At 32.1% G+C, this 27,999-nt stretch overlaps 2 protein-coding genes across 4 annotated transcripts in view; one reads left to right on the top strand and one right to left on the bottom strand.

The window, feature by feature from the left end:
* LOC124957676 (adenylate kinase 7-like) overlaps positions 1 to 27,999 on the top strand; it is a 77,021-nt gene that overhangs the window by 19,058 nt on the left and 29,964 nt on the right. The gene's annotated exons all lie outside the window — the stretch shown is intronic.
* On the bottom strand, positions 18 to 27,999 carry LOC124957666 (glutaredoxin domain-containing cysteine-rich protein CG31559-like). Of its 3 annotated transcripts, XM_047514794.1 has the most exons (5): positions 27,688 to 27,996; positions 24,812 to 26,560; positions 9,079 to 9,312; positions 3,071 to 3,136; positions 18 to 699 (listed from the first exon to the last, which is right to left on the bottom strand). In XM_047514794.1, the coding sequence occupies exons 1-5, from the start codon at positions 27,937 to 27,939 to the stop codon at positions 526 to 528; spliced, it is 2,475 nt and encodes an 824-aa protein (XP_047370750.1). In that variant the 5' UTR covers positions 27,940 to 27,996; the 3' UTR covers positions 18 to 525. The 3 variants fall into 3 exon arrangements, with proteins under 3 accessions (XP_047370750.1, XP_047370751.1, XP_047370752.1); XM_047514795.1 differs by lacking the exon at positions 3,071 to 3,136 and having other exon boundaries at positions 27,688 to 27,999; XM_047514796.1 differs by lacking the exon at positions 27,688 to 27,996 and having other exon boundaries at positions 24,812 to 27,577.

Raw genomic sequence — 27,999 nt, 5'->3', positions numbered from 1 at the left:
GCTTAAGAACCATTCGATTAAAATAAAATTAATGACTTTTTATTTATTCGAGAATATAAATAAAATATTTATAATTGGACAAGCCAAATTGATACATACCCCCTTTCACGTGACATCGAGATATCCAGCTGTTCTATATACGATTAAGAGAAAGGAATCGATATCGGGTGTGGCAGATTACAAAAATTTAGACAATATTTATTGACCGATATGTTACAAATCGCGAGCGTCTGCACGAAACACGGTTAGTCGGCGTTATCTCTTTCTCTCTCTCTATCTCTCCCTCCCTTTTCCTCTCTCTCTCTCTCTCTCTTTCTTTCTCATTCCTTTATTCTTTTTCCTCCAATCACTATCTTTGAATTATTCGTCGAAACGTATTATACTTGGTTGTAGCACCACGAGTCTTAAATAAAGAGAAAGGGAAGATAATCAGAGAGTTGCTTGTTAGTACGTTGCTTGATAAAGCGTCGAACGTCGACGACGTGCCAAAGGGAAAAATCCCTTTTACTTCCTCCTCCTTCTTTCTCAACAATGTTGGCAGGGAACCAGACCCGTCTCGTCACAGTTCATACACTTCAAGGCAACGAATTCAACGGTGAAGTCGTTGCGTAGAACGGATCTCTTACTGCCGTTGCAAACGGGACAGACCAACAGTCGATAATTTCCGCAAAACAGGCACGAAGGACACGCACCGTCGCTCTGTAACATAAGAAAATTGGTTTGGAGATGATTATTGCTTTAGGAAAGGAAACAAAAAAGTAAGCTCTCGATGCATGACAGTACGATTTACGTGGATTACAAGTTGGTTTTACGATCGACGAGATTGCAAAAAGGATTTCGATTTAAATCGTGCGAGTGAGGATGCTGGCATCGAGGACAAAAAGTATTCCTTTGGTTAATGAAGCAAAAGGAAAAAGAAAATAGAGATGTAGGATGGGTATGGGTGAAATAATAAATCGATATGAACGAAGAAGAGAATATATCTACAGGTATTTATATTCAAATCTCGTCGTATTTTTTCTCTTTCGTTTAACTAAATTCAAAAAAAAAAAAAAGTAATAAGAATAAAGATAACTTAGCGAAAAAGTTAGCGATAAAGAAAAGAAAAGAATGGAAAGAAAAAAGATCTAAAAGATATATATATATATATATATATATATATATTATAATTAATATTTAATATATATATATATATATATAATATAATAATATATATAAGTAATAATTAATATTTGCGATTTGACAGTACTTATAAATTTAAAACTATACTTTTTTTCATGTGGATAGCAATCGACACATGATTTGAAAATATGTTTATCTATATCTAATATTAACGATGACAATAAGATTAGAAGTTAAACAAAAAGATTTCCATTGGAAGCGTATAGATGTAAACGACCTTTGCGCGCTGCAAGGTAAAGTCCCGGAGTGTACGACACCGAAATCTACGATCGCGAGTCTGAAAAATGAAAGAGAAAGAAATAGTAGGGTAGAGGATGGGGATAGATAGCCAACGGATAAAAGTGAAAGGACCGGTACAACCTTGCGTTCGTTGGAATGGCTACGTTTTCTGTCTTTATTTCTTCTCTATGTGATTGTATTCGTATATGCGAATGTGTGGGTGTAGCTGCACATGTTTTGCTGCACAGGTTTCTTTACGATCCAGTTATACCTGCTTCGAATAGTTCTTTCTTATAGAAAGGCATATAAACATCCTAAGCGAGTTAACATTATTTCACGTAGTTTCGATAATTTTGTTAAATCGTGATAAGAAACGTAACAAGACTTCGATATATATATATATATATATATATATATATATATATATATATATATAATCTTGTTTCTTATAAATTTTGTTTTCTTTTATATTAAATGTAAATATCGATAATTTCGAGAACTAATTTTAAATAGCGTCTTTAACTATCGTTAAAGAACTGTTTTATTATTTCCATATGAAAATCGATAGCAATTGAAAGCAAGTAGAAGAACAAGTGTAATGAATCTAATAATTCTTCTATGGTACCATTATCTTTAGCAAGATATGTTTGTCCAACACATGTTTGCGGTCGAAGACTGCGATCAGTAGATGCCAGTGGTCGTTCGATTATTTAGAAAGTATTTGCACGACACTTTCACTGTCGTCGTAAAAGAGAAATGATTCGACGATTCTCTTCTCTTTTTTCTTTCGTTCGTAACAAAGACGGCCAACGATTCGTTACGTCGACCTTTATATGTTGTCATTTTGCAATTCCAACAGATTTAAAAAAAAAAAAAAAAAAAAAAAAAGGTAAAAAAGAAAAATTGGAAAAAAGAAATAGATATTTTGATCTCCTTCGAGGAAATAACGAGATATATTTCATAAAGAAAAATATCCTTCGCATCGATAAAAATACCTGTCAATGGTTCTCGTTATGATGGTCTTTTCCTTCATAAAATGTCATACCTTCTATCGTACACTAGTCGTACGTTTGTCCTTTTTTTTGTGTTGTAATAACGTTACGATGCCGTATTCGATGACTATTTCCATCGATGCGAATATAAAACTTTCTCGAAGACCTTTTGTTGAATAAGAAAAAGTGTGAAACTTTCGCCAAATTTACCGACGTTAACTTCTCTCTTTTTCTTTCTTCCCTCCCCCATCCCACTCCTCTCACTCTTTCCTTTTCCTTTCTTTTTCGTAAATTTCCATCTCATTCTCCTCTTGTATTCCATTTCAAAAGAATAACTCACTACGTAATAACATTTTTAATTTATTTTGGAATATTGTCTCAGGAAGTATTCTTTGTTAAAATTGAAAAAATTTATTGATTACGTCATATTGAAAGATCTCGCAAATCGAGAAAGAATTAAAGAAAGTTTAGGAACCTTCTTTTAATATTCTTTCTTTATAAAGGAATAAAAATAAACAAAAAAAAAAAAAAAAAAGGAAAAAGAATGATCCATCCATATTATCAAGGAGAGACGATTCAGGAAGCAGATAATTAAGAAAATAGGTATAGTGAATTAATTAGATGGTTATTCATCTCTTTTTGCCATTTGTTTCGAGCAAGCTCTTATCTTGAATTACCTGGTAAGGTTTAAGCATCCGGCGTAATTCTCCGGATTCGTTGAGCCGTTCGACGGTGTCAGCATCCTGAAAAAAAAAAAAAGGAAAAAAAAGAAGAAAAACATCGAGAAAGAGAATTAAAAACATTAATAAGATAAAATGTAACGGGAGCGTTTAATGAACGATATGAAAAAAATTTGTAAAATAACAATGTGAATATTACGTCGACGATTTATTTTCTATTTATCGAATTTTTTTTATCTATTTTATTCGAATTTATTTCTTATCGAAAAAAAAAAAAAAACATATTGTATCTTAATAATTTTATTTAACGATCGATAAACAAAAAGAATGACTATTACGTTTATACTTTTTTTTCTTCCCAGTTTCGAATTTGCGCGGTCAACTTTATCCATTTAAAATCCGTTTCATTGAAAATAGCAAGGAATTGTTTTCAAAGGAGTTATCGTATCGTTTAAAGGAAGGCAACAATGCAAAAACGTAGGAAAGAATTTCTCCTTGATAGGACGTTACAACGAAAGAAACGATTTTATTACGAATTACGAACTAAGGAAACACCTTTCACCAAACTGTGAAAAGTGTTTTATCAAGGATTACAAGAGACTCGCTCCACTCTTTTCGACATGTTTCTACTCGTTCGTATTTATTGACTCTATTCGAATGGATCATTTTTGATTATTCAAAGAGATCCCTCGAAGGATGAAAAATATCATCTATGTTTCTCCGTCGTGTTTAAATAATTATATGACGTTATTAGATAGGAATGTTGGCCGGATTTTATATATACATATTTATGTACGTATGTGTGTATGTACACGTTTACAGCAGGACAACCGATCGAGTCGACACAGACGCAAATGAGTGAACCTCTCTCTCTCTTTCTCTCTCTCTCTCTCCCTCCGTCTCTCTTTCTCTATCTATCTTTCTCTCTCTTTCTCTCTCTCTCTATTTTTCTTTTTCTCTCTTCGTCTCCTTTCTGCAATGGCCTTGGATCGAATAGCTTGACATTTCACTTACTCGTATATCTACTCTCCCGACAACTCTCGCGATTGGCCGCATCGAGAGTACCAATATACGAACGAACGTCCAAGAGAAACAAAACAAGTCCTCCTTCTATTCCTTTCTCTCTCTCTCTCTCTCTCTCTCTCTCTCTCTCTCTATCTATCTATTTATCTATTTATCTATCTATCTTTTTTTATCTATCTCTTTCTTATTCTCATGCGCGAAGAGAAGATCGAACCTGACTATATTCAGTTGTACTATTCGTTTCTTTTTTGGTTTTGTTTATTCCTTTGAATCTAATACGAGTCGTATCTAGACCAAAACAGACAACGAAGCTGTTTATGAATATCTTACGAAAACCAACTAGACTGACTGACTGATGACTGAGTTATTTTCTTACGTACATAGATACGTAGTAAACGTGATTCTATTTACACTCTTCTAATATGAACTAATAATTCTGTGTCTCTATACTACGTGAGAACTTTCTATTTTAAAATAAAAGATTTAAAGGTGAATATTAGATGAATGACATTTTTAATTTTCTACATATATATATATATATATATATATATATATATATATATACACGTTCTATTTTATGACACGATTAAGATATTCCTGTTCCATTGTATAGATTACAAACATACGTAATTTAATCTTTGTTGCGTGTTATATGATGTATCCTTTGAATTATAATTATTAATTTGTTATGTTAATAAATTCAAATTGAAAAAGAGTCAGTGTAGATTATTATACAATATTTTCAAATTTTTATTTGTATTCTATGGTTAACTACGTAGTACGTGCATATGTGTATGTATGTGTGTGTGCAAGATTTCTTTCCCGAATAATTTTAATGTTTCTACTTTATGCATAACCTTTCTAATTTTCTTGTTGTCAACCCGATCTCGAGCGTGCCATACTCTTAAATTTTTCAAGCCTTATTTATCTATTCCTTTCCCCTTTTGCTTTAATCTTGCTTTACCCAGTACCATCAGAGTTTCATGAGATTATCGACACCGAACCGTAGACACACTTTATTTATTAGAAATTCTCTGTTTTCCTTTTTAATCTTATTTAGACTGTCTTTTTCCATATTTTTCATTCCATTCTAGATTATCCTCCGTTTTATCAACGGCATTTCAAATAAAAACTCTGAAAGCTTTGAAAATAAATTACGTAGAAAACAGAATAGTAAAATTACAGCTTTTTTTACGATTTGAAGTACAGAGGAAAAATTTACAATTTTTTTTTTACGTATCTGTTTCATTAACACACGAATCATTTTTATTTTATGAGTTACCTGTGTCTAACAACATTAACAAGATTAAAATTGTGATCTCTGTTGTGTTGGAGAACAAATATTGTCGACCAGTCAATTAGGAAGATCTTGATTAGAACATTTTGGCTAATTGGAACGATATAGTTATGACAATCTGTAATGTTATAATCAAATCTTCAATGTCGTCGTATGTATAGAAGCAAACTGATGTATACACATTCTCGCATGATCATGCTTGAATAATCATTAAAGCTTAAATAAAAATCTACGATAGGAGAGATTTTTATATTTTCATATGTAGTAACAGTTTTACAATTTATTTGTGAATGATTAAGGATAGATAAAAAAAAAAAAAGAAGAAGAAAGAGGATTTGAAGATTTAAATATATTTTTCCTTTATCTTTCATCAGAATATTTTAATCAGATTAATTTAATTTTAATTTCTTTCAAGAGTAAAAACATTTAGATAAAAAGTTCGATGAAAAACAAGCTTCTTTCGATCTGATCCCTATAAGTAATTTTTACAAGAATAAAATTATCGCCAAAGTCGAAAAAAGCTTTTCTTTGGTTTTCACGCTTGAAAAATTCTCGAAACGGTACTCTAGTTTTAGAGAGCATGGATTACAATTAGCTTTAAGTGCACGGAACGTTCCTTTCGAAGAACACAGAAAAGCTTGAAAAAGTTAGATAATAACCCTCGAGCGTGTTAAGAGAGACACGTTTCCGACGTTGGAAGAATCTACCCGCGAATTCTTATATACTCGTTTAGCGTGACGTGGCTTTCTAAAAAATTAATGCCCAAAAAAAAAAAAAAACTGGCTGTCAGGACTTAATCAAAATTTATGCCATGATTTCCGTCGGATTATGAATGATTTATTAATAGAAAAAAAAATCATGGGATAGGATCTCTTTCGGTACGTTTCGTTTAATAAATTATAATATGTTTACTTTGATAATGATAACTTCAATGGATAAACTATGAAATATTATTGTCAATAATTCAATAATTTATCTCTCTCTTTCTCTCTCTTTCTTTCTCCCTCTCTCTCTCTCTATTTTTGTTCCTTTCTCTCTCTTTGTCACTTTATAGGAATATAAAATCATCGAGACTTTATACATTAGATTAAAAATAATTATTTGCATTTTCTTATTAATTTTTAAATGTTTTAAAGAAGATAATGAACGAAAGTGCATTCGTTCACCGTATGATATTTTACCATACGTCAGACGTATGGCAAACAAAAAAGTTGATGACAAATGATTTGAAACGAATTCGATACTGACAGAGTAAATTCCAAAGTCACTTTAACACACAGAACATCTGGAGATTAAGTTACAAAAGCAATGACGGGTTGCACATGGGCAATACGGCACGTTCCAAGTCACCTAAGAGACTACAAAACTTTCATCGTATAGAGATATATATTGTAAGTCGAAAGTGTTAGCGATGTTTCCTAAACATTTATCATATGTTATCTTAACTTTTACTTTTGAACGATCATCGCATAATATATTGACTAAACGATAAAATTTGCAAAAAATTATATAGATTGCATAGAAAATTGATCGCAAACCGATCTTTCGATGAAAAAAGACTTAGCTCACCGTCGATCAATGTTTCTAAAAAATGTAAATTTAATATCCTTAGAAAAAATTATAAATTTTATTTCATTTCATAACGAATTACCATCATTTTCAATCATGTGAATAATTTCTTTGTCACGATTTTAATATATTCGTCTCTTCAATAAAAAATTGAAAACTCTGAAAAATATTGAAGTAGCCTATATAAAAAGGTTCTCTCTTGTTAGATTTCGGCCTCGATACTTCTTTGAAATGGCTTCGATCACGATGGTGAGTATAGCACGATGAACGAATAGTCGCTTATCTTTGACATTTCACGTCGGTCTCTCTCTCTTTCTCTCTCTCTCTTTCTCAACTTTCACGATGTCGAATATTCACAATTGCGTAACGCGGAATCGGCCTTGCCGTTCACGCGAGTCTTGAGTTGGTTCTTTGAAAATTCATTCGAAACCCGTGATATCTTAAGTAACATTAGAAAATATCCCACGAAAGAAAAATAATTACATTGATGAAAATATTTATTAAGAATCAATTGATTTTTTAATTATCTACACTTTTTTCTTTTTTAAGAAAATATAAAAAAATATATTTTTTTTTTTTTTTCGTATTAAAAATCTCACGCAGTTCTTTTGAAATTTAGCTATTATAAAAGCGATGGATTAACTTATTGTATTCCTGAAACAAGCGAAGATTTTTATTTTTTTATTGCATAAATCGATTCGTTCGTCGTGAAAATTCTCGATATTTGATGATAAACAAAAGTGAACGTAATTTTTATTTTTAAATTAATATTCGTCATTTTTCTTGTATAGAACAAGTTCCCATCTGTCTTATAAAAATTAATTAAATCGTACAATTTCTCGAAATCGTCTGATCGAGATAATTAATAATATAGGAGATCTTGACAAGCAAGATGCGTAAAGAATGTCGAATGCAGCCCGACGAACGATCATTGATAAACACTCGATAGCGTCATTATCCAAGTACTTATCCCTACTGTATGCCAAGAACAAATTATAGATCGATATCAAGCAGATTTCTTATTATTTTATTGTGGAATTATGATCATATTGAATGTTTATGGTTGCTTCGTGGAAATCAATCGATTCTTTTACTCATTTAACTCGTTTCTATACAATTAAATCTAAAATTTTCATTAAACTTTTAATAAAGCAATTCTATTTTTTTTATAAATATTAACAAAATTACGTAATGGTTTCATTCGTATTTTTTTTTAAAGTACATATCTCCAAGCACAGGCGAAGAGATAAGTTCTATTGAAAAAAAATAAAATATTAAAATTCAAAAATTGTTTAAAATGATTAAAATTCAATGGCTCGTATTATAACAATGAGCGTTACCATCAAAATAGTCGATGACCGACGAAGAATATCTGAAGATCAGATTAGAATAAGATAAGTGTAATAGTTGATGTCATAGTAAACATGTAAAGAATTGACGCACGATGATAGTGATTTTTATCGAGGGAATGAAATACGTTTCGAAAGAATGGAAATAAGCAATGAGAAAACATAATCAAATAATGTTTTGATAATCTCTAATGTCCATTGAAAGTAATTTCTCCTATATTATCCTTAATAAGTTATATTTTACCAATGAATGCAAAAAACGTGGGAAAATCGATAATTTTATCAGCGTTTGATTCTACTTCACATAATGTATTTTTTGTTTGAAACTTCCTATTTGATAAAATAATATCTTTAATCATGTGACCTCCATAATCTTTTTTATCTACTGTTTTAACATCCGTTTTTTTTTTCCTTTTCTCGATACGAAGGCCATCGAAAAAGTAATGAAACGTGAAACGAATAAATTAAGCTTGAAAGATATCATCGAAGGAATCGCTGATAGTGAAGGCTAATATTGAAGTATGGTTAGTATATAAGTGTGTTAGGTAAACTCATCAAATTACATCTTTATCGATCTTCGGATTGTATAAAATACGTTTTAAGAAACTCACGTAAGTAGTACATTTTATCAAAAGTAAACTTAACAAGAATAAACCAGTTTTTAGTTTGTATCTATTATTAAGAATAATACGATTAGATGATTTCAAATGAATAATTAAAAATTATTTGATATATAAATAATTATTATAAAAACTTTAAAAACTCACTCCAATGTATTGTCCACCGACGAAAAGTTGTGGCACCTGAATCGCTGTGCAACCTATTCGATCTCTCAACTCTGTTTGAAGTTCAGCACTACGAAAGAGATCTTTTTCTTCGTATTTCACCATGTGCGTGTTCAAAATCTGCTTTACCTTCATGCAATTGTAGAACGTTAGTCTAACGATACCGGATGAGGTGGTGTAAACCACAACTTTACCCTCTTCCTTTGCCTTGTAAGCCTGAAAATGAAAACAGATCGACGTATTAATGATAAAAGGAAAAAAAAAAAAAGAAAAAATAAAATCAAATGCGAACATCGTAGAGCGTGATTACGTCCCTGACATGCTTTATCGTTTAATTAATAGCGTCTTCTGATGAATCCATTGAAAGCAATGAACTGCATTGACTTTATTTAACAGCGTCGTTAAAATTCAAGCCCAACTTGTAATTTTAGAAATACACATTCGCGATAATTTGATGGATGTTGTAAAATTTTTCAGTAACAATTTTCTTTTTTTTCTTTCAATCCTAATGAACTTAAACAAAATATGATAGTAAATTTAATGTCTAGAACGAGGAAGAATGATTGTAATGAACAAAAAATAGTTTTTATTTTAAAAAAGATTCAGTGATCTTAGATAAAATTCTTTTTTCTTCTTACATTAATTTCTTTCTTCTTTTTTTTTTTTTTTCTTCATTATTAATCCACGATTTGATAAAAATAGTTACGGTATCTCGCAATATAAAATAAAATATCGATTTCTTTCTTTAATCTACATATATATGAAATTTAGTTATATCTATAATTCAGTATGTATGTAAGACCTAAATCTTCTACTGAAGGTTTGGTTATTATGAAATATCGGAAATTGGATAGATATCGAGGACAATGAATAAAAGGACGTTCAAACAATATCGCTCAATCCATTGCTATAAATTGTACATTCAGATAAAAGAAACAGATAAAAAGAGCCATCGTGATGATAATTCCTTAGGAGCCAAGCGATAAAAAGGAATAAAATAGAGCGGCGAAAAAGAATCAATATTTTTTGTTAACGTAAAAAAAAAAAAGAAAAAAAAAAAAAGAAAAGTAATAAAAAAATAAAACTGATATAAATACTTAATTGGTTAACAAAAAAGAATAATAGAACAAATTCATCAAAACTATTTGGATTATCAATCAAAAGGATAATATTCTTTTTGTTATTTTTTTCTTTTCGAATTTATCATAATTGCCAAGAAAGTGTTAAAATTTTTGTCAATGTACGAAATTCAATCAGCAACAATCGATCAATCGTATTCAATTATACACTTGTCAGATCTTTTGAAAGAACGTCTCATCTTTCTTACTTAATAAAGAATAATTATAAATAAGTATTTTTCACGTGAAATTTGTAATTAGGTATTAAAAGATCTCTTTTTTAAAATAAACATTGTACTATTACTTTCAATCGCATCGATTTCGCTTTAGTTTATTGTCTTTACTTTCGAAAATTATGATTTCATTTAACCGGACAACTATATCACGTACTATATTTTACGACAATGAATTTTCGTTTCTCTTTCTCTTCGCTCTGAATAATCGCAAGAATATCGCGTAATACGAGTAGCTTCGTTAATTTTCGCAATTCTGTATACGACTCCATGATTCCGTAAAATGCAAGGAAGGTTTCTTGAATGTTTGCGCTCTTCGAACGATGCATTTTTTATGTTATAACTTTCATAAGCGGACGACTAACGGTTGTCGCGATAAAATCGCATGGACGAACTGAATCTTTTAGTGTGTTCTTACCAAGACCATTATATTACAGTTATACTTACTATATACAAACTTTCAGTATATATATATATATATATAGAGCTTTGTTAGATCTTATTATTTTCATGATCACCAAAGCGAAATACAAGAGGAATAAATAAATACACGGGGAGATAACTTTTAGGATTTTTGATCTTATCAAAGATATTTAAGAAAAGAGATAGTTTGGTCCCTCTTCTTCAAATATTTACTATCTATCCTAATTCCTTTTACTTTTCCTTCAAAACGTATGTATAATGAAAATAAGGCTTTGAATTAAAACAAGCGTATAATAAGATAAATTAAAGTATTAATTTACTTTACTATGTCAAATCGATCGATCGATTGTGATTTAATTTTTCATTGTTTTTAATTTAAATTATATAAGAATTTTGAAAATTTTCGATAAATAAAAGTAAAACACACTATTTATTGTTACTCTCCAAAAAATTAATATTTCTGTATTTTCCTTTAATCGAAGCTTCGTTAAACTCGTACCACCATTTTTGCAGTAATCATGAACGGTCGAATACGTCTTTACAGTTCGTCGATTCTATTGAACTGCACACACATTTCAATCTGTCCTCAACATTTCATAGGCTTGCTATTTGCTTCGTTTTAATCATACATAGGTATATATCCAACCAATAGGTATATATCATTCGTTTACTATATATGACGAAGCTTAATTACTTTTCCTGTTACTTTTTCTGTTTGATAACGCGATAACAGATTGAAATCTTGTCACGTGATATATAACAAAGAATTTCATTTCGGTATCAAAGTTGTTTATTTTCAGTTCGTTTTAAATCATTGGCGTTGAGAACGTATATATAAATGTGTGTTTGTGTATGTGTGTGTGGTATACATTCAATAATTTTGATTGAAAAATCATGAAGATTATTAATTGTTATAAATTGTTCAAATGATACAACTACATAATAAGTTGAAGAGAATGATTAATGATAGTATTAAATGTAAATAACTTTCTTGACGTAATGAAAAATGTATTTTTCTTACGTTTAGCTCTTTGCGAGGAGTTAACAACCAGGTTATTCATTTCCTGCATAAATACTTTCTATTTCGTTCGTAATATTATCCATGAGAAATAATAGAAAATATTTTTAAAAGTATAAAAAGAAGAATATGATTTTATATAAAATTACTTTCACTGGAAAAAAAAAAAAAAAGAAAAATTGTAATAAGTAGCGACACATAACACTTGCCGTGACCATTTAATGTTTTGCATAGCTATGTGGCCTCTTTTTCTATTGCTTATAAATATGGATTTCGACAAATTTACATTTCATGTCTAATGTTGTGAAAAAGTAAGAAATAATCGAATAAAGATTTATCAGAACGTGACGAGCTAAAAATCGATGTTTGAATCCGTAAAAAAAGAAAATAAAAATATTTTAATATCAAATCTGAAATTTTCGTCTTTGAACAGATCGAAAAGCAAGTATACATTATCCGATAAAAAGTCTCATTTCTGCAGAGTATAGCGGGACTTACAATTTGCAGTTACGTGCACCAGCTGGTTACGAAGCAAGAATACTGCTTAGAAATCGTTTGATACTCAGTCATCGTGTATTCCTGGCTACGTAAAGAGCCATATAATGTATCTGTAAATAAAGTCCTTCTTTATCAAGATCACTCATTATCTATATGTATTATTTCATGTGTTCATAATCATTGTAATAATCTATCATTTTTAAAATAAATTCGAATAATAAATGATATATCGATATATTGTCGTGCTTGTCAAAAATTCTTATTCGCGAGACTTTTTATAATGTATTATTAATTTTTCATATGTAATTAATAATATATCATCTGGTCGTTCGAGTTTTCGATTATATGATTATTAATTTTCATTAATAAAAACGTATAAAAATCGTTCACAATTGTGCCAGGAACGTATAGATATTAAAATCCAATAAATCATGTGGTGTATAAAACTATAAGTTGAACAAATTCATAAAAATACAAAAATTAAAATATTAAACGTTTTTCTCATTCTTCATTCGGTCATTGCTATTCACCTCAAACATTTCACTTTATATCCTTTCGTTTTAATAAAGTGACATTTGAAGCTAAGAGTCAAATAAAAAGGAATAATTTTCTCGAATTATTAAGTCTCACAATTAAGATTAATCCGGTGGTAAAAGAGCAAAAGTTTCAAATTAATTGAGACGACCTTCAATGTTGTTCCATATTTTGCATCATTAATTTTAATCGTAGACACGCCAATCGATTTTAGATTTCTCCAAGTTTACACTCCGTAACATGAATTACGGCACTTTTAAATAAGAATCATTTACAATGATGTATCCACGCTTATCTCGAATGTTACATTAGAGATAATGTATTATATCGTATAAAAGAAAGAAAACGATCTATGATCTTTTAGACATAATCGCATACGATTTTCTAGCTCGTTCGAATCAAAGGATCGCGACGATTAATTACACGAGAATGACTCCAGCTGTGCAGCATAGACAAATCGCGAGGAGAACGATTTCTCCGTAACTGGGATAATGTTACGAGAGATCGGGTCGCCCACTGACCGGATTTTATTGTTACCTTGGTGCATGTGCTTCTCTAGAAAAAAAAAAAAAAGAAAAAAAAAGAACAAAGTACCAGGTATGCCGACTAACGAGTAGAGAACTAGACAAGATCTCTCACGGTCACACGCGGTATCTTTTGTGATCAGCCTTCAAATATCTATCTTTTAATTAATTTTTTGCGTCAAGCATTTTTTTTTCTAATAAAATTCAATTGATACTAGAATAACATTTCTAATAAAATTGAATTAATACTTTGGTTTGCAATGTTACCAAATATTAATTATACTAAAGACTCATTGATATTCCTTAAGTTATTCTCAAAGGTATTCCTTAAAAAAAAAGATCAAAAGAATTATTACTAATATTTCAAAAATTATTTCAAATGCACAATGGTTCTGACTACAATCTTCTACGTAATTTTACGGTCGAGTTAAAAACTCATGCGATAAAATACGCGCGAGCGAGTTCTTTGCTAGAGACCTAAATCAATACGTTCTAAACAAAAAGAAAAAGAAAAAAAAAGAGAATAGAAAGAGTCTAGAACAGTACTCGATGATTAGCGGGAGAGCGAACGTAGGTACGGTAGCTGTTAGCACATTTCGTTTAGTGAGAAAGAGAAAGGGAGGCATAGAAATAGAGACAGGAAGAAAGACAAAAAGGAAGATTAGAAGTAAGGAGGGAAAGAGAAGAAGAAGAGAGGGAGTTCCAGTTGTAATAGGTCTATGCGGGACGCTCTGTCATTTGCGTAATAACACGGCTATGTGCGTGTATGTCAGATCTCTCTTTCTCTCTCTCTTTCTCTCTCTCTCTCTCTCTCTCTTTCTCTGTATGTGTGAGGGGCGGCTGCTATCGGTAGGAGAACTTACGAGATTCGAGTTATATGGGAACGCATGAGATTTCTTTTTTTTTCGAGAAAAAAGATCTCAGACATTCGAGAAAAACGTATTCTATTTGCGTCATCCTTGAAATAATCGACGATAAGAACGACCCTTTCTACTGTCTCGAGAAATGGCTAAAGAAGTCGAAGAAAAGAGAACGAAAGAAGGGAAAAGGTGGAAAGAAGGAAAGAAAAGTAAGTAGTCTCACGATCTTGCAACGAGGTCAAAAGTCTCCCTGGAGGTTGGACTTGTATATCGATAAAACGTGCGAGATCTTTCGATCGAAACGAATATTACGGAATGGTGAAATCTCAAAAGAAATATCTTTTGAATTTCGATACAATCAAGACCGTAAGGATTAAATTGATATAAAGCAATCTAATATAGATAATATAGTTATATCAAGAGCTTTATCTTTTCCCTTTATATCAGATAAAATCACTTTCTAAAATTTTTCGATTTTAAACGAATATTTTCAGAGAAAATTTGGTGACACGTATATTTTTTTGCTATTTCTTTTCCTGCTATAACCTACGGATTTTATTTTATAACCTACGTATTTGAATAATATATATATATATATATTATTATTCAAATATATATTATTCAATTATCATATGATTCAAATCAGAAATCGATCATTTTAAATGTTTCGACGACTGATAAAAATAACGAGGAGTTAATACCCGTGCTATCATATCGAATTGATTTTCTACGTGTACGCCAGCGATTCCTAAAGCTGAATTCAATGAAACTTCATCTTCTCGCAAACATTTTATGATTTTAGAAGAAAACTGAAGGTTTTCTATAAAAATCAAGAAACAAACTTTTACTGAGTCTCTTACACTCGGCCCAATTAATATTACGAGTTCTTTGCAAAATAAAAGAAAAAAACAAAGGTTGTCCCTGCCAATTTAAATGTATGATTCGATAAAATCATGTAAAATACATGAATTTATATTACTTCCCAGTATTATAAATAAATAAAATATAATGAAACAAAATGCACAGGATGAAAAATAATTTTATCAAAAATATTTTAACAAAATATTATAAATAATTGATTATTAATTAATGTAATGCATTTGGAAAAATGTATTCAATTAAAATAATACGAAATAAAAGAGGATAAAAAAATGTATATATATACATGTATATATATACATATATATATAAATATGTATGCGTAGTTCAGTACAACAGGTTACTTTTGAGAGTAAATTATCGATTTGTTTTTCTCTACTTTTTTTTTTCATCAGTCGCACCATTTGTAACATTCATTGACCATCTTTCTTTGTCTGATTTATTTGATTTACATTGTACTTACGATAATTAACAATTCATTATCTCACTATCAATATGCGTATTCATTAATGATATAAACATAATAAAATGACAAATAATGTAAATATTACTTCTTGTTATCTAATATTTCATTTTATCTCTTTAAATATTTTTAATTAATTTCTCTATACACATTTCTTAATCGCATAAATTAGAATTCGGAATGTTAAAAAGTATAAATAAGAATTTTCGTGATAATCATCAAATAAAACTAAAATATATCGAAACATACCAGGATTTTCGAATAGTTCGATCAAATCGATATCTCTGAGTGTCTGCACGCATGGTTCTAGGTTACGTGACATGAATACGCGTTACTATCTTCATATGTCGAGGACAAATGCTATTTCTGCGTAGACTTCTCGGTGTTCGACCATCGACGTTCTGTTCGATTATTAATAAGTAAAAATATCTTGAGAAATGTTTACCTTCTTCGATCGATTCTCCGACTTAAACAGACTGTTTGATACAGCTGAGAGTAAATTTACCACAAGGAGTCGTATCGTCTCCATTTATTGTACCGAAATGATAATTCACCAAGAATTTATTTTCACGATTTTTCGCAAAATGCAAACGCATCCCCATATTAAGGTTAATTTACATCGAATGAAATTGTCTTCTCGTTCTGTTCATCCTTTTTATTTCTCTCTTTTTTTTTTTTTTTCTTTAATGATTATTCAACATTAGAGAGTGCGTTTTACTATGAAGTAAATCAAATAACACAAAATGATAAATCGATATAATCGACAATCAATATTTTCTTAAAATTATGTCACTCTAATACAATTTCCTTCTTAAAACTTTATAAACACGCATGCCACGAACCTTACTTCGATTTTGAAAAATTCTCGAAGTACGAAAGAATCTTGGCTTCTTCATCCACAATTGATAAATATTTATAATTTACCTCCTATATATCCATATTGTATTATTAGTCTTAATATTATATATATATATATATATATATATATATATATATATATATATATATATACATATATATGATACATTATGCATATATAATTAATTTATATTAAGTTATTAATAAAGTCATGAGTATTGAAGAAATAATGGTAACTATTATTATCTTACCCTTCTTCCCAGTTCTTTATTTGTCTTATTGCTTTTTCTATTATTTATTATGAAATAGTATAATAATATAAATGCATTGTCTTGCTACTTGTATTATTCCAATTAATTCGTAATCGATTTTCTTAGTGCATTATTTAAAACTTAATAATTAGAAATAAGTAATCGGTTATCTCCCAATGTAACTCTTTTATATTTCTCTCTTTATATTAATATTGAGAGATAAATAAATGAAATACACTCTTCGCAATGATATCACTTAACGATAAACAAGGAGAAACGACAAAAGTTTTTTGGCTCGCATGAACCTTCCACTTTTTCTTCGTTTATACTATTTCTTTCGGTAAAAAAAGCTTTCGGTAAAAAAAAATTGTATTTACCGAACTACGTTCAGGTACTAACTCGTATATCTAAACGTAAAGTCACGCACTGCCGACGCGTAAGAATCTTTTCCAATTACTTGCATACTTCATTCGCTCGAAAGTCAGATTACTAGGAAGTAAATGAGAAACGCGTTACTGCTAGCGTGTATGGACGGTTAAACCTATGGACGATGCGTGAAGCATTTAATACATCGCAATTAAATGATTTTTTAATCAGTCTTTTCCTTTGTTCATTTCATGACGTTGAAATAATGATCACATTTATTCATGCTGTTTTATCATATTATCATATTATCAAACAAATGAATAATATCTCGAGAAAAACGTGAGAATTGCGGTCACTACGATTCTGTCAATTTTGTTCTTTTTTCTTTTTTATTTTTGTTTTTTTTTTTTCTATTCGCCATTGACATTGAAAAGTATTAACAAAGAACTTTCTTTCTTTTTTACTACGAGACAATCCGTGAGAAATTATTTTATATATATATATATATAATTTTATATATATAGAATTTTTTTTTATGTATATATATATAATATCATACACGTATCGTAAACAATATTAAAAAATTTTTTTTTTTCAGAAATTAATCGATACAAGAAAAAAGTATGAAATATTAAAAATTTGAAGTACGTGGATGAAAACGAATGCTACCATACCAATCGATTCATCCTTTAAAGTTTGGCTTCCTGGATAACTTGCAAATCTAGAAAATGACTTTAACGTAGCCGATAAATTAACATCCATGAGAAAGCTTCAAGAGAGAGCTTATAATCTTTACCTACATTTTGAGTAAGACCGTTTCGACCCGATTCATCGCGAGTACTACCTTTGATTCCCGTTATGACTTTTGGAATATTACGGTTTCCGTTATAGGTAAGAGGATGGACCGGTTTAAACCGGTCCTTGATTCTTCAAATTTGTAGGACAGTTTCGCGAATATTGTTAGGCATTATTTAACGTTATCGTAGATTTGTAAAAATAATGAAATAAAAAACAAAAAAAAAAAAACAAAAAAAAAAGAAACAAAAAAGCAAAAGTACAATAGATAAATCAATAAGCAATTCATATCGAACGATCGTATGTTTGATTTACGATCGATCGAATATATTTATCACGATGAGTTTTTTGAAGAAATAAAAAATTTCTCAAAGATGAAATGAACTCGATAAGAGATTGTTTGGATCACAATTACGTTTTCACTCAGAACGACTCTCTGAATCAAAAATTATTATCCCGATCGGGGATTCCAAAATGGCTTAAATCGTCATTTTTGCCGGTTATGGTTATGGAATACGGTTATGGTTACGATTCGATGCTCGGCTTAATATTTTTTCCACTATAGCAGCTTCCGAGTAGGAATGAAAGCAGCACGGACCAATGCTGTTGGTCTTACTCTCTACTTTTCTCTCGTCTGATATTCAACAGGTTAACGACGCTTCTCTTATATTTAAAGAAGAATACTCAGCTACTTGCCGGCGCTAATCGTTTTAACTTTCAACCATGATCATGAATAATTAACTGCCAAATGAATTTTCCTAAGTAAGACTAACTTTTACTTAATTCGTGTAAACAACATAAATAGAATTGTAATATATACATATATAATAGGATTCTGTTATGATAGATTTTATAATAATTATATCAAAACAAAGAGAGTTATCTAAGAAATTCTATATATACTTCACTTCAATGAGATTCTATGGTTTCAATGAACCTTTTACAATTCAATAAATTATTAATTATGGAACTAACGGATAAAAACGAACCATGTTAAGCAACATTTCTTGAAATGTCTAAATCATTGATAATATTTAAGTGAAAAATTGAATTTACTCCTATTAAGAAATGATTTAAGTGACGGTTCCGATTTGAGGAAAAAATTCAGAAAAAATGTTAAAGATATAATTTAGCTTTGTCAAGAAATTAAAAAAAAAACGAGACTACGATATCACTCTTTGTGAATAATCAAGCCACAATTGGAAAGAGAAAGAGTGAAAGAAAAAGAGAGAGAGAGAAAGAGAGAGAGAGAAAGAGAGAGAAAGAGAGAGAGAGAGAGAGAGAAAGAGAGAGAGAAAGAGAGGAGTTCATGGCTGAAAGCAAAAGAAGAGAGGGAGAAGAAGCGCACCAAACGAATCGAAGATGAGGAGGCCGAAGTTGGCCGTTTGCCACCACCGTCATTCGTCGTCGTGGCGGCGGCTGCGGCCTCTTTGACCCGCTTTCTCTTTTCCCACCCGATTTGTCTCATGAACATGCCTACCGCGTTTTCTTCAATCGGGAAACTCATGACGCCAGGCATTACCACCTGCTGTCGCTACTCTCCACTGCGACGAGTACGATTTCTTTCTGTCGCCTTCTATTCCAAGAATTTCTGGAAATGGTGAAAATAAAGAGAGCTGAGAAAAAAATAGAGAAAGACAGAAAGAAAGAAATAAAGAAAGAGAGAGAGAGAGAGAGAGAGAGAGAGAGAGAGAGAGAGAAGTAGGTCTGATCGCATTTCTTTTTTAAGAAAGGAGAGATCATGCATTATCAAAGAATGCATCGAAGTTGCATTTAATGATTTCTATGAAATATTCTCTCGTTAATATGTATCTATTGATGATTAATAAAAAAAAAAATTATGGATATTTCCATACAATTCGTATTCGCATCTTCGTCGTTTAATCCATGTTGAATTACTATACATCGTGTAAGTAATAAATAAACAATCGAAAAAAAAAAATTTTATATGTATATGTATATCGCTTTCCACAATTTGCCTACACATTTATACGGTCGTACAACCTTCATACAATCTATGCATAAATTCTTATTCATGAATAAACAGTGATTCTTTTTTGCCTATATGAAATTTTAAATATTCCTATTCGAGACAAAAAATATAAAGACCTACGTATATATCTACGTACAAAGTCCTTCTCATTTGTATAGTTATCTCGTATTTTCTATTGAAAGTAATAAAATATCAACGCTCGAATAGTCATTGTTATTAAAGTTTTCAAGTTTTCAACATTAAGTCGAGCATATAGCAATCAAGAAAGCGTTCGAACCTACGATATATTTCCATCGAAATTGATACCGATGGTAATCTTTTAGAGCCGCAATGATCAATGAAAGTCTATAATACAATTATTGACAAATTAAATAGAGCGAAGTCTTAGGTAGAAAGTTTCTTTCGACGAAATTCAGAGAGAAATCATAGTATTTATTTTAATTTATCAGAGATATACGTGTTTCTATATAAACGGACGTTCACCCCTTTAGAATCGTTAACACACTTCATAGATCTTAGAATTTACACTAATAAGAATGAGAGAACGTAAAGCTGTCAATCCTTTCGTTATTGCATTCTAATCGTAAGATTTAATAATATCTATATAATTGTCAATAAAATACACGATAACAGATGTATTTGTAGTATATATAAACATGAATATTGGATTAGGGTCGATTAAGAAAGAATGAAAAGAAGCCTTAGCGGATTCATTCTTAGATCGAAGTTTCTATTTCGCATTTACTGTTGTTAACTGCAATGTTTGCCATATATTGCTACGTAGAAATTGTTGCAAGGTAACAACATAGGCCATGAGTATCTCTATTTGTAGTTTAATTATGTTTCTGTGTGTGTGTATGATGGTGTAAGTAAAGGTGCTAGCACACCATATAGATGTTTATGACTTCGCATTTAATCTCAGCTCTGAAACGTAATATCCGTTCTTATTTCTTCTCTACTTACAATTAGTTCGAAACGGTTTACTCGAAAATTGACTGCGACTTTGTTGCTCGGTAAAAAAGAAACTCAAAGAACGATCCTTTCAAAAGCATTACTTTGCTTCGAGAAACAATACTCACTAACTAAATATTGCAACGTATATTATATAGAATAAATTATCGATAGAAATATATAATTTTATCGATAATGATTATCGAGTAATCCTTCAAGGCAAGACTCTCATTAAAATTGTCCTCGATAGATCAGAATTAATTCGACGAAAGCTCTCTCTATTTCTCTTTCTCTTTCTTTTCTTCTCTCTCTCTCTCTCTCTCTCTCTCTCTCTTTCGCTCTCTTTGCTTAAGAAATCTCGAAGTTTCTATAATGGACTCGCTGTAAATCGTCGCCATTTACGTCCATCGTGAAAATATTTCCAAGCGAGAGTTAAAATTGTCGACGTAGAAGCTTTTGCCAGTACGATACTGTCTTAATTCATTAGCGTAATCTTCGAGAGATTTATTAAACGAAGAAAAAATATTTTGAGAGGATTTCTCTGAAGTATTTTTAATTAAATTCTGGTGTAATACAATAGGTGGTTCAATTGAATTCATATGATTCTTAAAACGTATGTATGTTTCACAATGAAAGATTTACATACCCAACGTACGAATAAAAACAAAACGTAAATGCAGATGTGTAAAACTTGCTTAGATATATATATATAGAAAGTACTACATGACTAGAATATCATACCTACCGATAAAAGTGCAGCGTATTAATTGTTGCGCCGTTGCGCAACCGTATATAATATCGTTCGCTAAAACCTCGTGCAAGAATGTGTAACGGGTGTAGCGGTGCTTAATAACTTGGCATTCAATGTCTGGAAGGGGAAGTTTATTAACCGGAGACACGTGTTCTCTTTTCGGTCCTTAACCGTCGAGCATAAATTACTATCACCCTGCGCGATAGTACCAAATCGGAAAAACGAATGCTTTTTACGGCTATTATGTTCGTTCGTTCAAAGAATAAATCACTTTACCTCGATAATTATCTAGCACACTAACCACTGTTGAAAACGAGTTCGTTCGTGGAAAACCGAGGAAGAATTCGATGCTTATCGAGCTGACTTTCGAATGCTTAGAACATTATCGATATTAGTTTATGCGAACCGTTCGAGCGATTTTCTGTAATTTTTTCCGGTGAGTCTTATGCGTCGGAGATTGCATAATCCGTTCTGGACAGCTGCACGGAAGTTGAAGAAACTAAAACGCAAGGAAGACGCATAACAGCTGTGAGAGAAATAATCTACGATTTAATGGTAGTACATTCGTGTACTCGTTATTGGAGCAGAATCGAGTGTTATAATGACAAAGGACACGTCATCTTATCGTCCATCCTATGGTGAGACGAATTAATTTGTTGTACGAAAGTGAACAAATCTAATTCTTTATAGTATTTCAATGGAATCTCTCTCTCTCTCTCTCTCTCTCTCTCTCTTTCTCTCTCTTTCGACTGCTAACATTTATCTTACTGTACCTTTAATATATTTACTTGATTCTATCCTATGATTAATAAGTAAAATCATTCAATACCAATTCATTGTACAAGTTGAAACATTAAAATAAATTTTCTCTACCGATTTTAACCGAACGTTGCAAGCTAATTTCCTATCCAGCTAGGCTAGCTAGGCTAGCTAGGCGAACGAGTGAGCAAGCAAACCAACAATCCACGCTCTGTAATTTTATGATGCGGGCCGCGAGAACGTTCGTACCTCTATAATCTTCAGTACAATCACTATGAAAAATTCGTGAAAGGACGTGAAGCAATGTATACGAGCGAACGAAGCTACCGATACAACTTGAAATAAATATAAGTTGAACATATATATTAATAATGTAAAATAAAATTCGAATGATGAATATATATGAAAAATTCAATTGCTAATATCGAACATTTTTCATTATCTTTGTACATATACTTTGAAATTGGTATTGAAAAAATGATCAAACATTATGATAGTACGATTATCGAAAAACAATATTGCATAATTATCATAAATAGAAATCAGAGAAGTCGTTAATAAAAATATAGAAAAAATGATTACCACTTATAACGAAGAGTTCAACGATCGAATCGTTCTATTTAATCATTCTAATTAAGATCTTTGATCTCTAACACGTTAGAAAGTACCGATCATCGTTTCTATTTCCTCGTCGATTAAATGAAAAGAAAGTAAAGGGAAGATAGAAAAAAGAAACAAAAAAAAATGATGACGAGGAAAAGAAGAGAAGAAATACGAATGCTCGAAGTCAGAAACAAACGGTGTGTTCCTTCTTCGTGCCTTTGCTGTAATATCGCTTTATCGGATCTACCGTTATGTCGATCCGTTCCGCATCGACAGAATGTACGATCGTCGTTTACGCACGTCGCCGACATGTTCGCATAGCAACACACAGGAAACCTTTGGTGCTGGAATCGTATTAAAGATAGAGAAAATGAAAGAGAGAAGTGGATGCTCCATCATAAATTTTCATCCTGAACAATCGATGAACAGAATGAAAATCAAATTATACAATCTAACTGTACAACTATCGTTTCAGACAATTTCGTACTCGTGAAATTACGAATTTCTTTCTTTCTTATACTTTCTTTTTCTTTTATTTTATTTAGAACTGATCGATCTCTTCATTTTAGTTAAATAAAATATATTCCCCGATGAAAAATCATCGTTGCTTTCATTATTCTAACGTTATCATCCAAAGAATTTTTTGTCCATCGCAAACCCGTCATTTTATTGATTGTACGAATTAAATAAACGTAGTATCTTCTAGATAGATAGTAATATAGAATTCATCGATAGGCGCTAGAAAGCTATCGCAATGCTATCACGTTGCTCAGTGTAACTAGCCAATAATTTGCCTGGCGAAATCAATTTGATCGTACGGTATCATCGGACGTTCATTGTATCTGTGATTTTTATACTGAAGAGAAACGACGCCTCGCAATTGATCTGATTTTCACGTAATCAATGAATCGATCTCCTATAAAAAAAGTACTATATAATAATAATAAAATTTACCTGTAAATCTTAAATCATAAATACCATTAAAATCGTTTTCATTCGAAAGGTTGCCGTTTACTTTTCTCACGTTCAACGGTAGTGATTAAATGTAGCTAGAAAATACGATTTATTACATCGGAAATCCTGTGGCATGACCTTATCTCTTAAATCAGTGCACGGAGCAAAATAATTACGTAATTAGCCGCGTGTTTATTCTTCGAGTTAATGAGAGAATTGTCGAGAGTCATGAATAAAAAAATATATAACAAGTTAAGTCTCTTAGAATTTTCACAATTCTGGATTCGAATAAATACATACTTTTTCGAATTTCTATATCTTAATCTACTACATTCCGAAATAGAACATCGAATTCCATGAATATTAACTAACTCCGTGTTTGGTTCTCTGGGTCAATATACCGCATTTCACGCCTGTTCAACATTCCATTTGTACGAAAGACCTTCGTACATTCTAAGCGTTTATTTCTGTCCCCTTAAAACAGAATTGCTTCGAACTACGTCGTAAAACGATCGGGACATCATGAATGTCATCCGAAGTCTAAGTTAAGTTCCAAAGTAAAGTGAGATTTTAATTTCCAGTTTGTTACTTTTCGTTACTTTTCGTGCGTGCATGTGTGTAACTAACAATAAGTACTAAATAAGTAATTTCTCAACTAGAATTAATTAGAATAGCATAGCTTGGCTATTACACGATAGAAAGTATAATAGATTTTATTAAATTATACCTCACTGTTTCTAACAAAATTAACTTTTGATAAATTAAAAGTGAGTTTCACCGAAAGTAACGTTACATCGTCAAAGAAAAAGAAAAGAAAAAAAAGAGATAAAGAAAAAGAAAATATTATAATTAAATTGTGTTCTAATTATTGATTAAATACTAACCTTGGAAGATGGTTTTTGAAGGAATGTAGCTATACCAGCGCGTACTCTGTTCTTAACACCACGTACGGTTCCCTTGGCACTGCGTATGGCTTCCCTTTCGAGAATCTTGTAACCAGCGAAGCACTCATCCGTTTCTTTTTCCCCGAGGGTTCCAGGTTCCTTAAGTTCTTTATTCGAATCCTCGTTATCGTGTCTTAGCTCGTTTAAGTGAAACTTGTAGAATCTGTCATCGTCATAGACGTACTTGTTGCCGCTCGATCGATTGTAGTTCGCATAAAACTCGGCAGCTGCGTTCTCTTGTTCTATTCTTTCCTGCTCCTGTTTTCTCTCCTCATAGGTGCATTCTCGAACGACAGGAGAGGTAGTTCCACTGCTGTTTCGATCAGCGAAAGGCTCTGGACTCCTAATTCTGGGTGTCGAAGAAGCCTTCGACAAAGAGGACGTTCTAGAAGGTGACGGAGAAACGCTAGGTGAAGCTGATTCCTCTCTTGATAAATCGTCAGAGTTAGCCCTATGATCATCATTGAGTTCTTCGACTTCTTCCACTTGTTCTTCAGGGTCCTTGATTACTCTACCAAGGTCGTTACTCCTTGTACTTATACGCTGTTGATAGTCGATAATCTCTTGACCGTTCTCGTTCAGAGATTTAGTCCCATTAACGTTTTGAGAAGCGATACTACCGTCAAGCTCGGCACCGTTTAAAGAATCGCAACTGATATTACTCTCGTTATCGTCGCTATCGAGCTCCGCACCGCTACTGGTCAAACTACCAGTATGATCATGCTTTCCTACAGATAGTATGACTCTAGTACCACCTCCGATACCCTTGTTGATATTTTTCTTCTTGGGTAAAGGAGGAGGTGTACCATCCAAGTCGCTGCAAGTTCCGCTATCCAAGGTGTCGCTCGGTGAACACTGTCCACTGGACATCACCATGGTGTTCAGCGGATTTTGAAAAGAATTGTAATAAATGCAGCCGCTAGATCGATTAGTTAAGGGAGAAGAATTTGGTGTCTCCGACGTCGCCCGTTGTACCATAACTTTGTCGTTTTTCTTACGACTGTTATGGTTGTTGTTGTTATTATTATTATTGTTGTTGCTGCTGCTGTAGTTGCTATTTTTATTCTTATTGATTTGGTCGTTATTGTTCGCGGTGTCTTGCTCGTACGCGCAAGTTTTCTTATCTTTCGAGGCGTCACCCCCTACACTGATTCTCACACAACCCTCACCAACAACACCACTCTCGCGAAGATTCTCGTTCACAAGATTCGTCGCACTCACCAACACAGCACCGTCGCGCTCCGCTACGGACGAACGTTCGCACGTTACTCCGTTATTCTTCTCGTTTCCGTCCAAGGTCAATCTTACCGCTGATATCACCTTTCCGTTTTTATCCCCATTCGTATTGATCTTTATTTTAACTACGTGTGACGCTTGTTGTTGTTGCTGATACTGATTTTGATGTTGATATTGATGCTGTTGCTCCTGATGCTGGACGCTGCTCTGCCTATCGTAGCCGTTGGAGGTTTGTATTTCCGGGACTCGTCTCTTGGTACTTGCCGTAGAATCCACGGTACGAGAACCGACGAATACCGTTGCTCCGGCACCTGTGCTCAGAGCCGGAGAGGATGGAGGGGAAGCTGCCCGGATTGACACAGTCTGCCGAGCGACTTGGTTGCCATCCCGACTCTGAGTCTTTGCCGGTAGTGGTGGTAGAATGGTCATCGTGTTAACCTCGTCCATACGTACCTACATTCGAAAGCACTTTGCTCTTGTAGATTGATATTTGTATTTACTTTTTCTTAACTATTAAGTTTTATTTACTTTTCTTTTTCTCATTTCTTTTCTCTCTCTCTCTCTCTCTCTCTCTCTCTCTCTCTCTCTCTCTTTGTCCCTATTTCTCTTTCTTTCTCCCTCTCTACATCAATGTTAAATCAAACGCAATGGAATTCCAAGATACAATAGTATCTACTGTCCAACTGTTACTTATTTTTCTTGATATTGAGAATTATGTTTGAAATGCTTCTAAAATCTGTCTAATCGACTTTCTGCATAATACTACTAAACAATATACAATACACTGTATTAATTCCTCTATCTACTAGCACAGAACTCTAATTCCCTTTCTCCTTAGCTTATGCCACTCTTTCGAGAAGGAACACCAACCAAAACGGCCTTCTCTGATTGACCTTTCCTTTCTCTATGAATCACTTACCTGCTAACAATATCCAAAATACATATTTCAGTGATGACGCATCAACACGTCGAACTTTAAACAATATCAATTACGTATTATGAATGCGAAAATAGTTACCGCGAATTTTGAAAATTTGAAAATCTAATTTTACGCAAACTATGAAACTATTATAACTTTGTTATAGTAATTGTAACATAATAACGTTATTGAACACGAGACAATACTCTGACGTATAATTGCATGAAATAAATTGTGAATTGAAGGGATCCATTGCAAACAAATTCATTATAGAATAGTATTTACTTCATTGATAGTTATCATTCAGAAATATATTCAATTATACTGTATATATTTAAAATATATTTTTCAATGAAGATCAAAATTTTGATCATTTCAAAGTAGTTTTAACTGAGTAAACACATTTATTCAGAATTCTTATAAAGAGGATCCATGATTTCGACAAAAACAGAGATGTCTCAATTACTTTGGATGGAAAACAGCTGTGTGCACTTGCACGCAGCGGAGAGAAGAGAAAAAGAGAAAGACAGGGAGAGAGAGAGAGAGAAAGAGAGAGAGAGAGAGAGAAAGAGAGAGAGAAAGAAAAAGACAGAGAGAGAGAGAGAGAGAGAAAGAGAGAGAGAGAGAGGGAGAAAGAAAGATTATCAAGCACTCCACTTACGGACTGCATATGTGTATCAAGAGCTACGCATAGTAAAGCAAATTGACTTGAGTCCGACGAGTAGTAGACGATGACAAACGCGACGAAGAAGATAACAAAGAAGAAGACGACGACGACGACGACGATGACGACGAAGAAGGAAACGATGATAACGACGACGACGACAACGGCGACGAAAACGACGGCCAACGGCAACGGTTCACAGCGCGGGGCCGTCAGTAACTGTACTGAGTGCTGCTGACACTCACTCATGCAGTCACCCGTCTTGGGTGGGGACCGAGACTACTCACGGGGCCCGTGCGACTTGAGAAA

Source organism: Vespa velutina, chromosome 2 (assembly GCF_912470025.1).
Source record: "Vespa velutina chromosome 2, iVesVel2.1, whole genome shotgun sequence".
In the NCBI taxonomy this organism is placed as follows: domain Eukaryota; kingdom Metazoa; phylum Arthropoda; class Insecta; order Hymenoptera; family Vespidae; genus Vespa; species Vespa velutina.
Note: the sequence above shows the minus strand (reverse complement) of the source record. Positions and strands in the feature narration are given on the sequence as shown.